General features: G+C 34.0%; 1 protein-coding gene across 27 annotated transcripts in view; it reads right to left on the reverse strand.

Moving 5' to 3' along the window:
* Positions 1-17,424, reverse strand: part of magi2b (membrane associated guanylate kinase, WW and PDZ domain containing 2b) — a 235,921-nt gene that overhangs the window by 107,903 nt on the left and 110,594 nt on the right. For all 27 annotated transcript variants that reach the window (XR_012400395.1, XR_012400394.1, XR_012400396.1 and 24 more), the window contains exon 4: positions 1,413-1,628. Coding sequence is in view for 24 of the 27 variants with exons in the window: in XM_073943139.1 (XP_073799240.1) it covers positions 1,413-1,628 (216 nt within the window). In the remaining 3 variants the exon portion in view is untranslated. The remainder of the gene's footprint in view (positions 1-1,412; positions 1,629-17,424) is intronic.

Genomic DNA, 17,424 nt, shown 5'->3' on the forward strand with positions numbered 1-17,424 from the left:
GTTCCAAAAGAGCTGCAGCTCTGCACAGTTTAGTTCCAACCCTAATTAAACACACCTGATCAAACTAATTGAGTCCTTCAGGCTTGTTTGAAACCTACAGGTAAGTGTGTTGGAGCAGGGTTGGAACTAAACTGTGCAGGGCTTCGGCCCTCCAGGAATTGAGTTTGACACCCCTGGGTTAGCACGTTCCTAAAATCTTTCAAGCTCAAATTAACATGTCGCCAACATACTTCTAAAACAAATAAGCACATTGCTGGCTTATTCGCAAATATGAAGAATGTTATTTGTAAGGGTTATTGATGCTGTCAGCGTGTTCCAATAATGAATTAGCATATTGCTAACATAAACACATCTGTGTGCCATTTTCATATTTGGGTTTTCTTGAAAGTATACAATTATAAAAATGTATAAATATTGATCTTTTTTTAAATACACAGTACAAATGAGCATTGTGTGGCTATTACAGTTTTTATTAAGGATTATCAGTTTAAATTTAGATTTAATTTAATATTTTAGGCTTTAATTTCAGATAAAAATACTATAGGATTACAAAATTTTTGTATATTTTCTTTAATTTGATGTAATTTCTATTAAACTGAATTTTTCAGTTGCAGTATGAGAGGAATTACTATATTAGAAACTATAAATGCTTAAATATATTATTAGCTACCCTGAATTATTAGCCCCCGCTTATTTTGTTCCCCAATTTCTATTTAACAGAAAGAAGATTTTTTCAACACATTTCTAAACATAATAGTTTAAATAACTCCTTTTTAATAACTGATTAATTTTCTCTTTGCCATGATGACAGTAAATTAAATTTGACTAGATATTTTTCAAGACACTTCCATACAGCTTAAAGTGACATTTACATAACTAGATTAATTAGGTTAACTAGGCAGGTTAGGGTAATTAGGCAAATTATTGTATAACAATGGTTTGTTCTGTAGACTATTGAAAATTTATAGCTTAAAGGGTCTAATAATTTTGACCTTAAAATATTTTTTTAAAAATTAAAGAACTGCTTTTATTCTAGCTGAAATAAAACAAATAAGACTTTCTCCAGAAGAAAAAAATATTATCAAACATACTGTGAAAATTTACTAGCTCTGTTAAACATCATTTGGGAAATATATATATATATATATATATATATATATATATATATATATATATATATATATATATATATATATATATATATATATATATATATATAATAAATAAAAATCAAAGGGGGGCTAATAATTCTGACTTCAACTGTAAATATATTCAAACAGAGCCTCATTGATTCTATGATTCAAAACCACATCTTGGAGTTACACCTTACATTAAAAATAAGTTGTACCGAGTGTTAAGCCCACACTTCTAATTAACCCCACACCCATAATTAACCAGTGGTTGGTCATAACCTGGTGTGATGGCGATGCCGTTGCCGTTGATGATAGGACTCTCCTCCTCCTCCTCTTCTGGAGGCTCAATGCTGTCCTTCTCCATGTTACTGACGGACTTATTTCTCTTCCTTTTCCACTCTGCACTAGGTCGGGCACCGGGCAAGAGTTGGTCCGTCACATTAAACAGCATCGGCGTGGGTTCGGCAGGAGGCTTTGGCGTGCCATAGAAGTTATCTAGGAACACAAAACAAATTTGTGGATTTAACACTTAACATCTACCATTAACTCTTGTCATTAATGAGTGAATGTGAAAGTTTTGACAGTTACCACGTTATTATTAAGCTATTGCCATGTTATTACCATGTAATTAAGGCATAGACATTTTAGAAGAATTATTTAAAAGATTATTATGTAACACTTTATTTTGATGGTCCATTTGAATATGAGTAGACTGTCTGCTTAATATCTGTTGACACTGCTCCTTCAACAGACATTTAACTGACTATAAGAAACTTTGCAAGTGTATGTGAGTTTACACTAATCCTAACCCCAACCTAACAGCCTACTTTTAATCTAATGAGAATTAGTTGGCTTGTAAATGCAATATAACTTCAATTCAACAAAGGGACCATCAAAAAAAAGTGATATCAAACATTAAGGTATTCCACCCATACCTGGGTCCAAATGACCAAAAAAGAACTGTCACTTTTAAATGTTTATATAAAAATATTATTATGAAAGAAATACGTGACAAATAAAGATAAATAAAGACAACAAAAATAAATAAATAAATAAATAAATATACATTGTATGTATACTAGTTTGGACTCGAACAGTTATTTTATAAAACAATCATAACTTCCTATTCTCATTTATTAACTCTTTGGGGTCTGAGGTGATTTTGGGGCCCCTAAGATGTTTTGACAGAACCTGACATTTGTGCTTATTTCAGCTGCGTATTACATAGTATTGGCAACATGTATTTTTTTTATTCAGCACAAACTGTGCTACAATAATATGTGAGTAGTATTTATATACATGCTTGCGTTTTTGAGAAAAAAAAAATATGCATGGTTAATAGGTTTTGGAGAAAAAAATTTAGCTGAAATAAGGTTAAAAAACACTTTGAATGGGCCTGAACAGAACTTTGAGTAACTAGTCTTGTAGGCTAGAATATTTACTTCACAAATATGTCAAACTTAATCTGTTCTCTCAATCAAAGAAAACATTACAATGATTTACATTTTGTTAAGTCTGTTTTGGGTCAGTATGCTGTATGCATGTGTGTAGGGCTGCTCAATTATAGAAAAAATCATAATCACGATTATTTTGGTCATTATTATAATCACGATTATTTAAAACGATACAGTTGAAGTCAAAATTATTCACCCTCCTGTACAAAATATATTTGCCAAATGATGTTCAACAGAGCAAGGAATTTTTCGCAGCATTTCTTATAATGTTTTTTTCTTCTGGAAAAAGTCTAAAGTTTAAGAAAAATGTTTTAAACCTATTTTAAGGTCAAAATTATCACCCCCATTAAGTAATTTTTTTCGATTGTCTGCAGAAAAAAACTACTGTTATACTTGCCCAATTACCCTAATTAAGTCTTTAAATTGCACTTTAAGGTGAACGTTTGTACTGTATCTTGAAAAATATGTAGTAAAACATGATGTACTGTCATCATAGCAAAGATAAAAAAAAATCAGTTATTAGAAATGAATTATTAAATCTATTATCTTTAGAAATGGATTGAAAAAAAATCATCTTTTCGTTTAACAGAAATTGGGGGGAAAATATAAAGGGCCGCAAATAATTCTAACTGTATATACAGTTATTTTTCTCCATGTAAGGAAAGAGAAATAAATACAATAGAATAAAAATATGAAACAAACTGTGCTTTAAGCATCATTCTTCACTGTAACAACAAAACTTAAATTATAGCTACAAAAGTCCTTCAGTCAAGAGCAGTGAGTGTTTTTGTCCTTTTGTTGTTTGATTAATAGTGAGAAAAACAGTCGCTAGCAGGAATATTCTGCACTGGCACTTTAAGAGCAGTGTCCTTCTGGGGTGCATTTTCCAAAACCATTGTTAGCCAACTAAGGTCGCAAGTCTTGTCGTTACAAACATAATTTGTTAATTTGCCGTTTCCCAAATCCGTCGCTCCAACGAACATTTGCAAACTGCGTCGCAAACTTGAGCACTCGCAACTACAGGTCTGGAGCTGTAGTTAGAAACATAGTTCCTGATTGTGTTCTATTCCAACTTATCCCCCCTATGCCCTATTCATTTACAACATTATAACATTAAGGGCTCTATTTTGACGTTCCATGCGCAAAACGCAGGGCGCAAATGCTTTCAGGGCGTGTCAGGACGCTTTTTTGCTCATTTAAGGATGGGAAATCTGCCTTGCGCTTCGCGCATGGTCTAAAAGGGTTGAGTTTATTTTCTTAATGAGTTATAGGTGTGTTTTAAGAATAAACCAATTAGTCTCATCTCCCATTCCCTTTAAGAGTCAGCTGCATCGTGCCAAGAGTGCATTCGCTATTTACAGGACGCAAAGTAAGTCTAAGTGGAAAAAAAATAGCATTTCACAAGCAAACAGTTAACAGTTAACAGGTATTTTTAACAGAAAACTGTTAAACAGAGCATCTGCTGCGTGAGAATCATAGACTGTAAAATATATGGACGTAGTATCCGTGACGTCACCCATAGGTTTCTAAAGAGCGCAAAAGAAGCCACAAGTAGGCGCGGCCAATCGTCGCCATTTTGTTCGCGCGTCATCACACCCACGGCGGGATACCAAACAAGGGCAAAGAGACGGAGAGTGAGCGGAGCTACAGACACCTGCTAGCATTTAGCTTGGACCTGGTTCAGACACACTTTGCTTTGGGAGAACGCTTAATATTTTATCACATGTGATTCGTTTGTATTCTGACCACTTGTGCTTGGTTGTATACTATATCAATAAAGTGTTTTGAGCCACTAAACATTGTTCTTATGACGTTTTTCAACAGGAGGAAAACGCGAATTACTTCCAAACACTTCAGATATAGTCTGTGTTAGTTAATGTAAGACTATTGATGAAATCCAGCATAACACTATGACAACGCTTCAGATGACTGTTCTAGAGCCTACAGCTAATCAATCTGACAGATTCTGGAGTGCATTACAGCTCTAAATATAAATTTAAACGTTAAATGATCTTAAATAAAACAAATACATGTATAGAGATGGTATATAAGTATATAACTTTACTCACATGGGAAACCGAGGCCACAAGAATGGTTTGTGAGCTCAATTAAGTGCTCTCAGCATGCCATGCCATCTAATAATTGTAGGAAACAAGTCCAAAAGGCAGTTGACTGTGTAAAGCCACATAAAACAACACAGAAATACGATAAATATGCCGAGTTCAGTGGCTAATTTGCAGGATTCAGCTGAAGTGACGTGACGGCGACCAACGAGACCTAGCTGTCACTCAAGTGGCCACGCCCTTAATTTTGCAAACTTAATATAACTTAATATAAAGGAAACGGATGAGTTATAAAAAAATTCACCCCCCTCACAGTTGTCATGAAGGGTAATATTAGCTGTATTAACCAAAATCTTTTTTTGTACCAGGCTGTAAACACCTTTTTTTCTGCTGTAAAGTTGGCCATTCTAACAGTGGGCTCAATTGAAATTTGCTCTGTTTTGGAGCCAGGAGCGGCCAGGACTAGCGGAATTTCGCATGAATTGCAGTTTTAGTTACTTCTGTATTGGCTTCCTGAGAGAGAGTGGGAGGTTGCCGCTTGGTGAGAATGAGAGATAATGGATCACTTTCACTTTAGCTCTTGGATAGGGAAACCTTTACTGCACAGACATCAATTAGTTTATAAATAAATACTTTTGTTTGTTAAGCTCAAATATTCGTTTCAAAACTATTTCTAAATTCAGTTCTAATTTTCAGCAAACAAATAAATGAATAATAATAGCAAAATGTGCTCAAAAACCTGAGTTATATCCTAAAACACATGCTGTGCCCCATTTGGTCTAAAACCTGCAGGTGGGCAAATCTAAGCTTGTTTTTAATAAAACAAATATAAATATCGATATAATAAATAATACTGCTAATAATAATAACATTATACAAAAGCAAATTGTCATGAATGAACTGAAAAGCCTCCCGAGATGAAGACATAAAAGCAGTGGTTTTTCATATTTTAGAATATATTTCATATATTCTTATTATATCCTATATATATCCTTAATATTTACATTTTTTCATATGTAAAGATATTTGCCTATTGCTCTCTTGTGCGTATTAAGCAGTGTGTAAGCGAGGTGCAACTGTGCGCCGAGTTTAGACCGGGTTGGTTTTGGTCTAATGAAAAATCTATTATAGTTTCTTAAAATAGCGATGCGCCAGCGGTCCACCTCAGAACGCCTTCCTTTTTAGACCAGAACGTCTATGGACGCAAAAATGAGCGCTAATGCATTTGCTATTTAAACAGCACAGCGCAACACCTCAAAACGACTCTTGCGCCAAGCTGAAACTACCAAAAGACTATTGCGTTACGCCTTGCGCCACACTGCGCCGGGTGTATGATAGGGTTAGTTGAAATTATTCAAAAAATTTTAAAAAGCATCTCTCATAGGTGTAATTTGTTTTCAAACTATTTTTACAGTTCAGTTGTAGCAATCTTCAAGTTTACAATTGTGCTCCCTTCACAGTGCACTTTGAAAACATTGATGTCATTTTGAACACAGTCTTATGGCGAAAGCTATAGGTGACCTATTATTTAAAAGCGGAATCTATATTTAATTTTACTATTTATTAAGTATCTGTACTGTATATGATATGGGCCTGCTGGTTAGAACTTTTTTACAGTGGTTTACAAGTGTCAAATTGAAAATGTAGACTTTTCAAAAATAAAAAAATAAATAAACAATATCCTACTTATAATAATTGCAATTATAATTTAATAATTATAATAAATATAATAATAATAATTTTTATTAATATTATCATTATCATCATCATTAATATTATTATTAAAGTATGATTTTTTAATTTCTAATAAGTACTACATATTACATTTCATTTTATAGTAAATAGCCTCATTATTTATTCATATGATTTATATTTGATATTAGAATATGTGTTAGCTTTTGTAAGGGATTTTAGGTTTTACAATAGAATATGTAATATTCAACTTCTAAATAACATTAGTAAAGCAAACATAGGCCTTATGTGCCATTTACATTTATTTTAGTTATATGGAAAGCGAGTGCATGTATTTACCAAATCTAATATTGAACTTTATTTTAAATGCGTGTGCATATAATTTGCACAAAGAAATTATGTTTTTGGGTTTTGGGAAACACTCGTCACTACATAGTTCTTTTCCCAAATGATGCATCGTACTATGATAGTTGGGCCACGAGTTAAGTCGTTGTTTGAGAAACGCACCCCTGATTTATGGTTTCACTTACACGTCTTTTGATTCTCAACTTGTTTGTTTATTACATAAATGAGGGTTAATATGACTAATCACTAAACACAGTGTTTTGCCACAAATTTGCATTGCGCTCACATTACGATAACTTTAGATATGTGTGCTCTGTTCGTCTTTGAGGCTGAGCACATACACACAACAGCATGCAATCTCTTCCGCATTTTTTTAAAAACATGAATGATTCGAATGTACATCAATGAATGATGCGCATCCCATGCTGCAAAAGTTACATTCCAGTACATGCTTTTAGCAATGTTCATGTGAAACCGAGCTTTGCAGAGGAAAAACTGGAAAGGGGGCGGTATTTGACGCAATAATCGTTTTATCTCGAATAATGTTTTTCATAATCATTAGAAGCCCAAATCAAAACTGAAACTGAATTTTGATGAATTGTACAGCCCAATGGGAGTGACAATGATCATGAATAATTCACACCTGGAGAGAAAAAAAGACACTCCCCCACTGACTAATGTTCACCTATCAAGAGTATTGTAAAGGAATGTCCAACTGCAAAAGCTAGCCCAAACTAAATGCTTGTATTACTTGCGGTATTATGACCATGTAAACACTATAGGTATACAATGTATGTGCACTTATATAGCATGCACAATTTAAAATGGTATAAGATGTGTTTGCAAAACTGTTGTAATACAAACTTTCTTGAGCATTAATCCAGCATTTAATAACAATTTCTGAATGAGAAACTGAAGTAGCGTAATGAAAAAAGCTTTAAGAATAAATCATATTTTAAACGTAAAAAACAATTACTTTAAATCAAAATAATATTTTAAGACCTTTTATACATACCTAAGGCTGTAATTATTTGGGCAAAGTAACTCTTTCCAAACTTTTACTGATTCAACTACAGTAAAATAACTTATAAATAAAATAAATAACATGCATCACATTCTGAATAAAGCAGCATCAGATCACCGAGGTTCCATGCCCAATTAACCTGTACCACATGTCTTTGGACTGTGGGGGAAACTGAAGCACCCGGAGGAAACCCACCCGAACACAGGGAGAACATGCAAACTCGACACAGAAACGCCAACTGACCCAGCCGAGGCTTGAACCAGCGCCCTTCTTGCTGTGAGGTAACAGCACTACCTACTGCGCCACCTGAATTGAAATTATTTATATATATATATATATATATATATATATATATATATATATATATATATATATATATATATATATATATATATATAAGTGGGGAAAAAAAATTAGCCTATAGTAGGCTAGCCTGTGTGTGGTAGCTATGCGTCATTGTGAATAAGTCAACCTATCTGGTGTCAGAATATAAAAACAAGCCCTTATACGCATTTGTTTTCTGGCTATTTTTTTTTTTTTTTTTTTTTTTTGTTATTCGACGTAAAAAAATGAAAATCAAATCATTTTTAAATTTTGCTTTTCCACTTTTCACCATGAAAAATAAAAACGCCTAGTTTTTCAATATCCGATTCTAAAATGAAAATCCAATGACCAAAAGATACACTGATCTTTTCGGCATTATTAACAGAAAATGCCTCAAGACACGTACACATGTTGCCGCAGAGTGCTAATGTAAAAACAAGACATTAAAATTGTTATTATCGATTATTACAATGTTATTGTTTTTTAAACACTTATATCTTTAAAAAGTAGTAGAAAAAATTTATATAAAATGTGCATTTTAAGGATTTTAGTGTTGCTCTCACCTAAAACCATGGAATTTATTTTTATTTTTTTAATTAATGCATCTTTTCCAGGTCAAAACAGAACTGGATGTGGGTCAAAGCTATGAAAAATTGTTTCCATAACTACTTGGCATGCAAATAAAGTGAAGTCTGATGTTTCAAATAACTCTGTAATCATGTTTTCAATAACTTTGCCAGAGTTTTTTTTTTTTCCAGTGCTCTATTTGCTATTACGGCACCCTTATTCACCAGCGACTCAATCGTTTCATTCAAGATTTAAAAGAAATCATGTGTATCCAGGGAAATCTGTTTAATGATTAAAAAACTGAGCTCCTGTGTGGGTATGGCACAGGATTTATGAATTCTTTTACGGGTCTGTGGGGACAGAAACAGCAGAGGTGAAGTTCATAGACTCATTAAATTTACAGCCTGTGACCCAGAATTATAGACTAAAGAGTGGACTTGAATTGGCCTGTGATGACCTCAAGTAAAACTACATGAAACAGCTACAACAAAAAAAATGAATATACATACAGCTAGGAGTGTGGTGCTTTTTTAAATCAACTTGTAATGAATATTATTTTCCATTTATTTTAATGAATTGTGCCATAAAGGACATGCAAACATTCTTCCCTGTACAATTTCACGTGACAATCAAATTTTTTCCACAAATTTAACTTTAAAAAAGATGAAAATATAATAATCTCATTTTTGGTTTTTATTTTTTAATAGTTTTACTTTCATTCAGCAGCAGCTTCAGTTATTTTTCCCAGACAGCATAAACGTGTTCAGCGATGATTATATTGATGACTATGGCTTATCTTGTCGCAAAATGCAGCTAAAAGTCCTACACAATGGTAATAATTTGATTACGATGTTTACATGTCTGTACTGCACTCCCATAATGCAACTTAAATAGGAAACTCCACATTTCTTAATTTGATTAGTGTTTGCGATGATTATGGCTTTAAGTATATTTAAAATACTATTCTATCGTATGTTGTGAGACGTAATAATAATTAATAACGTAATAATTAGGGATGCACGATATATCGGCGGCCATATCGTTATCGGCCGATAAATGCTATTTTTAGGATTATCGTAATCGTTACGATGTCTAAATTAGGCCTATATCTTTAAGCCGATAAATTACGTAGTTGTACAGACTTGCCTGCCACGCACGCGTATGCGGGACATGTTCAGACTTGTTCAGTGCACTACAATGGATCTCTCCTCACACTGTTTATTCCTTCAAAGTCCATCCTTTCTTCATGTGGCATTGCTGTGCGAATAACTCAGAAAGTAACCATTATCCTTATCATTGTAGATATGTTTGATTGAGTGTCATTGTGTATTTTGCTGCAAATAGCCTCAGGAAAAAATATTACATCTGTAAACCTTTCCTGTTCTGTCTCTTTGTTGTGTTAGAGATAGCAGGGGAGATTCACTTATTACTCTAGGGCCGAATAATATTAGTTTGACACATGTAACTTGGCCCAATCACCAAAGAGGGAACATCACTAAAACAGTCTCATTGCGAAAAAAAACGCTCTTCTTTTCTCTTTCCCTCTTCGCTTCACACACACACACACATACACACACACCAAACTGACCAGCACACATGACGTGCTAATCAAAAACTTGTCGGCCTGTTTGTGATCTAATATGATTATTTGGTATTAGCAATGTGTTGCTTGCCATGTGTTGTTGATGTCAGATTGTATTCAGTTTGATCGGAATATTCATATTGATTATAACGGGCGCGCGTGAGAGCTGTCACCGCGCGCGCGCACACACACATAGATCTGACAGCCTTGAGCCTTCACAGATCAACAGGGGAGTGCCTAGGTGCACGGTCACTGAATCCAGCATACGGGCCACACATTCTGTATTTATATTCTGCTCTGTGTTTGTCATAAAGTCATCTCAGCTCAACGCTCGGGTTTGTATCAAAATCTGACTCCGAGGGCAAATCTGCACCCTCAGAGCGATTTATCAAAAACTTTCATCGATCATTTTTCCTTTTAATTTTCGATTGACAGCAAGAACGAACACAGAAGCGTTGATGCTACATGTGTTCAAAAGAATCTAAAACGCCAAATAGGATTAATTTATGCCACATTTTCTAAAATAAGGCATTCTGTATCTAGCTTTTCATTTGTACGGTGGCTCAAAACGGTCAAAACACCTCTAAAAACGGCTTTTTTGGACATGGAATATTCGTACAAATGTACATTACTGTAACACGTTTTTTTCAAGAACATTTGAGCTGGTTTTAGTCCATAGCTCTTTAATTTTCATTTTATTTATAATATATTTAACTTGCTTGTTGATTAAACCCCATTTTGTTATTTAACCTTTTTAATTTTATGCAACAGTCAAGTTGCATGTTATGAAGAAAAAAATAATGTATTTTTTGCATGCTGATTTATAGGTGAATATAGGTCTATATAATCACCTTGCAATTTTGAAATCATAGCTTTATTGCTTTGAGTATAGACTATTCCGTTCAAAAGAGCAGTTCAATCTTTTATGAAGTTTGCTGTATAAAAATATAACATTTTGAAATACTTATAATTATCGGCCTATATATATATATATATATCGGCTATCGGCCTCCAAGTCTGAAGAATTATCGGTCATCGGTATCGGCCAAAAAATCCATATCGGTGCATCCCAAGTAATAATATTGTGTGTGGCTGGAGTTGCAGCAGCCTCCGCTTTTGGATGCGGCAACCTTTGAACTCTGATGAAGAAAAAAAAAAAGTTACGTCACACTCACCCACCCAAAATGAGTGACGTGCAACTCCCAGGCCAGCCTGTCAGGTGTGTACAAAGCACTTGATATGGGGTTCTAATCCAATCCTGCCTCCAATCTTCAGTGCTAAATTCCCCCTCACACTCCATTATAACATCACAACTTACAAGACAACTATTCACCTCTATGAGAAATCTTGTTCTTGCTCTGACTTTATTTAAATATCCTATAACTATATTTTGAGCTAATGCTAGTGAGAAAGCAGATGTGCTCTAACTAGATATAGCATTTAATGGGAAATACATACAGCTGTCTGGTTCTCGAATCTGATTGACTAATAAGACAGTCTCATCACCCTTGTATATCACTCTGCCCACACGAGTGGCAAGCAGAAAACTACAGTTTTTGAAATATTGCAGTTGTTGGACAACATAATGTACTTTTAAGGCTTTTTTAGGCGAGAATTTAGTTACATACATTACTGCATGATAAGTCTTTAAGGGAGAAAAACAGTATTTTTAGCGTACATTTAAAACTACAGCTGAACAAATAATTACAGAACAGTTGAGTGATATTGTAAGTCGATCTCTTTCTTTTGTATTTTGTAGTGTAGTTGTATTGATACCATAGTAATCTGCTAGTGTTTGCTTTGCTGTGGCTTTTTCAGGTTTAATTATTGTGATCTCCCAATTGCAACAAAGAAATACTGGGAAATCCCTTTAGATTTTCATTTTTTCTCGTTAAGCCTTATAATCTTAAAATGTGAGCAAAATCACGTTTTTTCATTTCTTTTAATTTCTTTATACATTATGCTAGAGAATCATTCGAACACTAGCTCTAAAGCGATGTTTGTGAAGTAGCAACGATTTCTGCTATTCTGACGTCACCTGCAGATGTGAAGGAATAGCGTAAGAAAGTAGTTTCTCATACAAAAGAGTTTTTAGACTCTCTGTTTTTGATTTTTTTTTTATACACAGGATTATTCCGTCGAACTGTTGTATAAACGCAATATCACACTCGTAGCAGTGTGATATGGCTGTATATCATCAGTGGTGGGACACTGAAGCACTCAGCTTGCGAGTCAATGCACTCAGCCTTTGCGTCAATGCACGCCTCCCACAAGTGCCGATATAGAGCCATCGTGTATTGTGTGATATTGCTCGCACTAATGTTCAAATATGGAGGGTCAGCTTGGCTTTTATGCTCATGAAATAAATCTCATTGTTTTGTTGTGTAATTTAAAGTCATTGTTTTAAATTTTATGTTTTCTTTTAACCTTTCTCATATTAATATTCAGCAAGGATCACGTTAACAATTTAACAAGGATTTTTCCCACGTTATTTACATTTTTTTTATTACATTTGCATTCATCTAATGCTAAAGGTAATCTTTAAACGCATTCTTGCTGAACAAAATTACCTGCCAAAGTCATTTTGTCCACATTTAGCAGCACATTTTTGGTATAATAGTTAATATTAGTCAGTCTTAAGACTGATAAAAGCTTATAATAGTATTTTTTATTTATTAGTGTAAACATCTTACCTATAAAAATTCACTAATAATGAAAATTAATTTTAAAAAGATTATAAAGATTTTTGGACATTGCTTGTTTCACATTGAGATTTAATAAAGAATTTATTTAGAAAAATATGACATCTGACTATTTTGGTGAATTTATTCTACTGCCAGCTTGGCTGGTTTTGGACTGTCAATGATAAATAAATATGACACCAAACCAAGTACGTGATGGCAAATTTGAGTGATTCATTGAATCATTTGTGCAAAACAGACTTTATGAATGAATCGGTGAAATATTAAGTTTAATAATTAGTTCAAAAATAAAATCATTGATAGATGAAACAGCTGTGTCGCACTATCGTCGGAACTATTACCTTTGTTGAAGCAATATAAAAAAATAAAAAAAAACAGACTATAGTGTCTAAAATTCAAACTCAATATTAACGAAAACAAAATCTGCAATAGAGGTGACATGCTGATGTTTGGAAAAACAGCCCTTTTGCAGTGTGATATTTCTAAACTGTAATATTTATTTATTTATAATTTTTAAACAGGAAAAGATTAAAAGATAATCGGGCCTGACTCAGCATGAATGCTGTTTTTTTCAGCAGGTTTCTGCTCTGCAGAACATAAAAACAGACTGACATCTCATCCATCAACACAGTACAAACAATCACCAAACATATAAAATAAGAGAAAAGCAGGCTACTATCGCAGTGGCTACAGCGATAGCTGACCATCAGATGACGAGCATGGGATTTTTTTTAAAAGTCTCAATGTTGGTATTGTTTTTAGTTGTTGTGGGATCTCAGTCCAGGCTTTTGTGAATACATAAAAGAAAGATCTCTGTCCATAACAGTTTTTAAAAGCCGGTAATGGCAAACATCCATTTGTTACAGATCGGGTGGAACGATCAGTCCTTGTTTTGAGTTTTGGTACCAAAGCACAAAGGGCTGCTGAGGTAGCGCTATTTACAATTTTATAGTACAGTTTAATCCCTGTGTTCATAATGTAGTTTTGAAATGTTAAAGCATTAGAGAGTGATAGAGCAAAACAGTGATGTGTTCATCCAGAAAGTCTGTTGTGGATCTTATAGGCCCTATTGTACAGTCTAGCTATTGGCTCCAAGATAACAATTGTAGTGAGAGACCAAACAGGCAAACAGTAAGATAAGGTAGACAAGATTATGGCATGAAGATAATTTTCTGAAACAGAAAAAGACAAATTTGTCCTAATTTTCCCATAAACAAATAGCTTTTGTTTCAGCTTTTTTATAAACATTTTGAACATGGTTACAATAAGTGTAAGGTGAGAGTCCAGACTGATTATGATATGTGGATTCAATGGAAAGTTTTTGATTTGAGAAAGTGATAGGATAGGATATGGATAATTTTCTCCTAGGTAAATAAAAGTACATAAACTCTGTTTTCTTAAAGTTAATAGTCAAATGATTGTCTTGCAGCCACTCTTGTAAATACTGAAGATTTGTATTTAATTTATTGTTAATTGTGTCTGTACTTTATCTAGACACAAAAAGTACAGTGTCATCTGCGTACAATAAAGAATCTGAAAGTTTAATTACCTGAGGGAGCTCATTGATATACATCGGGAAAAGTAAAGGTCCCAAAATACTTCCCTGTGGAACCCCCATAGAACAACCTAATGCCTGGGATGTTGTCGTACTAATTTTAACAGCCTGAGATCTATTGGATAAATATGATGAAAACATGTCTATTGCAAAAGAAGAGAGAGTAAAAGAGATCAAATTGTTTAAAAGAATAATATGACCAACTGTATCAAAGACGTTTCTAATATATATATATATATATATATATACAGCTCCAGTGACATGACCTTTATTTAGTGCCATATGTATATGTTCAGTAAATAAAAGCAATGCTGACATGGTTGACTGCAATCGTCACTAAGCAACTTATTGTATTCAAGATACTCAATTAACTGATTACACAATGCTTTTTCAAGTAACTTTGAAAATTTAGGGAGAATTGAGATTGGCCAATAATTAGAGACACTAGTTGGCTTCTCAGGTTTGAATATTGAAATATCTGAGCAGTTTTTCAAAAATTAACTGAATGATGAAAAAGTGGTATAAGAGTACTAGCATGAGTTTCCATAAAATGCATGTTTAAACTGTTTGCATCGCAGGCATGAGAAATACTAAAAGAGTTTAGGACATCGAATAACTCACTTTGTGAGATCTCAGAAAAAGAAAACTGTTGAAGTGTATTTGGTGGTACTGGGAGCATTGGAGAAGCTAAAAATGTAGAAGACAGCTCTTGTACAGATAAAATGAAATACTCTTTGAATGAGATAGCCTTTTTTCATGATCAGTGAGAAGAGTACCATTTATAGCAATTTGTAAGTTATTGTTATTTTATAAGATATATTAACCAGTTATAGATTTAATAGTTTGCCATAGTACTCTTGGATTGGTAACAGCTTGGTTAATTTGATTTTAAAAGTAGAGTTGCTTAGCTTTACGCAATTCAGAGTAACATTTATTTCTGTATTGACTAAAAATAAGCCTATTTTCACGTGTTTTAGAAAATCTGTATGCCTTCAGAGAGTAGGCTTTTTTTTTAAAGTTGAAAATTTTCAGAATTTACCCCAGGTACTTTGTTGTGTCTGACATACATTTTGCAAGTAGTTGTATACTTTTGCCATATTTCCTCCACTCTGCTATAAAAATTAAATAAGATGCAGTCATGATTTGACAATAGCATCTCATTACTCCAATCAATATCTGCGTTCCAAATGACACACTATACACTATGAACTCATGCACTATGTACTTATGCACTTACACACTCAACAGTATAGTACATGTATGTAGTGTCGTCCCAAATGGCACACTTATGTTTTTTAACTAAGCGGAAATTCAAACGGTTTCCCTAATGAGGTTTGACGGTTGCCAAATCAGTGAAATAAACAACCGAATTATCAAATAGCACCTGCCGTGAGTATAACCGCATTCACCATCAGGAGGCGCTATAATCACTCTCGTAGAATTTTGCTTTTACCATAAAAAATAAATAAAGTTATCCAACATGTGCGTCAGATAGCTCCACCCCTTCCGCTACGTAGGCAAAACTGCGTTCGTTGAGTGCGTGAAGTGTCCATCAATACACACTTCATTTTAGCGGCTGAATGAGTGCATCATCCGGGTAATTAAAGTGCACTTATTATTTTCAGAGTTTTTAGTGTGAACACACTACTTACACTATTTATACTACAAAATGACGTAGAATAGTGCATAAGTATGTGATTTGGGATGCAGCTAATATCTTCAAATTAAGCATTAAACTGAGGTAATTTTGAGTTTGGTATTTTTGATGTATAATTGTTTTTACGAGTTCTTGGGTGTTTAAAAGTTTTCCTTATGACATATGAGGGAATGGTCGGAAACAGAGGTGTGAATTACTCCAGATATACAATACTTAGTTGGCTGGTTTGTAAATATAATATCCAAAACAGAATTACGAGTTTTACCAAATCTAGATGGAGTCTTAATTGATGTAAACCCAATTTTATAGCTATGGCTTTCAAAGATTTGGATGAGTTGTCAATCAAGTTCATTTTAATGTCACCAAGAATTACAAGCTCTTTATTTTTTTAACACATTTTATCATGTCAGCAAGCTGCATTAAGTATGCAGCCGCGCTGACATTTGGGGGCTTGTATGTGACAATAATAGTAACTGAAAGCTGGTTTGATAGATTGACAACTAATTGTAATGATTCTGAGTCAGTTGAGGTTTGTCAGTTGAGTTTCAGCAATTATGATTTAGAATTCATCCAGTTTGGGAACAAAGCTCCTCATATTTAAATGACAAATTTTGAAACCACTAAATTTACCAAGCTGACTTAATGTGGCAAGATTTTTTTTAGATTTTTTATGAACTTTGACATGTTTATAATTTAAACCTAAAATGTCAGGAGCAGGAAGAGCCTCAGAAAACTGTAATGAAGATGCTGAATGCCTAAAGATTGTGACATGTATACATTTATCACACTTGTGTCTGGACCCAGGCTCAGCATACTATTTAAGACATAGGAATAAAAACACAGATAAAATAAAAAAGTAGACATAAAAACAGTTTTGTCAGGACCAGGATTCAGTTCAATATTTTCAATTAATAAAAGCACAATCAATAAAAGCCTTAAAAACTGGCGTCGACTAGTTACAGTCGTGTCTTTTGAACAAAATGCTTTAACATGAATGTCATTAACCCACCAGTGAAAGACGACAGCATGAGCTGAAATGACTACCCGTTCATGCAGAATGTAAACTGGACAGGAGAATAGGCTCCGGAAATCCTTAGACCATATATGGAAAAATAGACATCCTGGTTTTCAGGAAAGGCAAGCTAGGTACAGCAACCCCGCGCAGATTTGGGGGTATATCACTCGATGCATCTGAAACTATCGCCGCCTTCACCGAGTCTCCCGACAGGGGCACAGTTATAGTAATGCAGGGTGGACTCGACTCATTCCCCCACAACTGACGAGACGCTGGTAAAAAACAGACCGGCAGATGTCTGAAACCCAGAT

Source organism: Danio rerio, chromosome 25 (genome assembly GCF_049306965.1).
Source record: "Danio rerio strain Tuebingen ecotype United States chromosome 25, GRCz12tu, whole genome shotgun sequence".
NCBI lineage: Eukaryota > Metazoa > Chordata > Actinopteri > Cypriniformes > Danionidae > Danio > Danio rerio.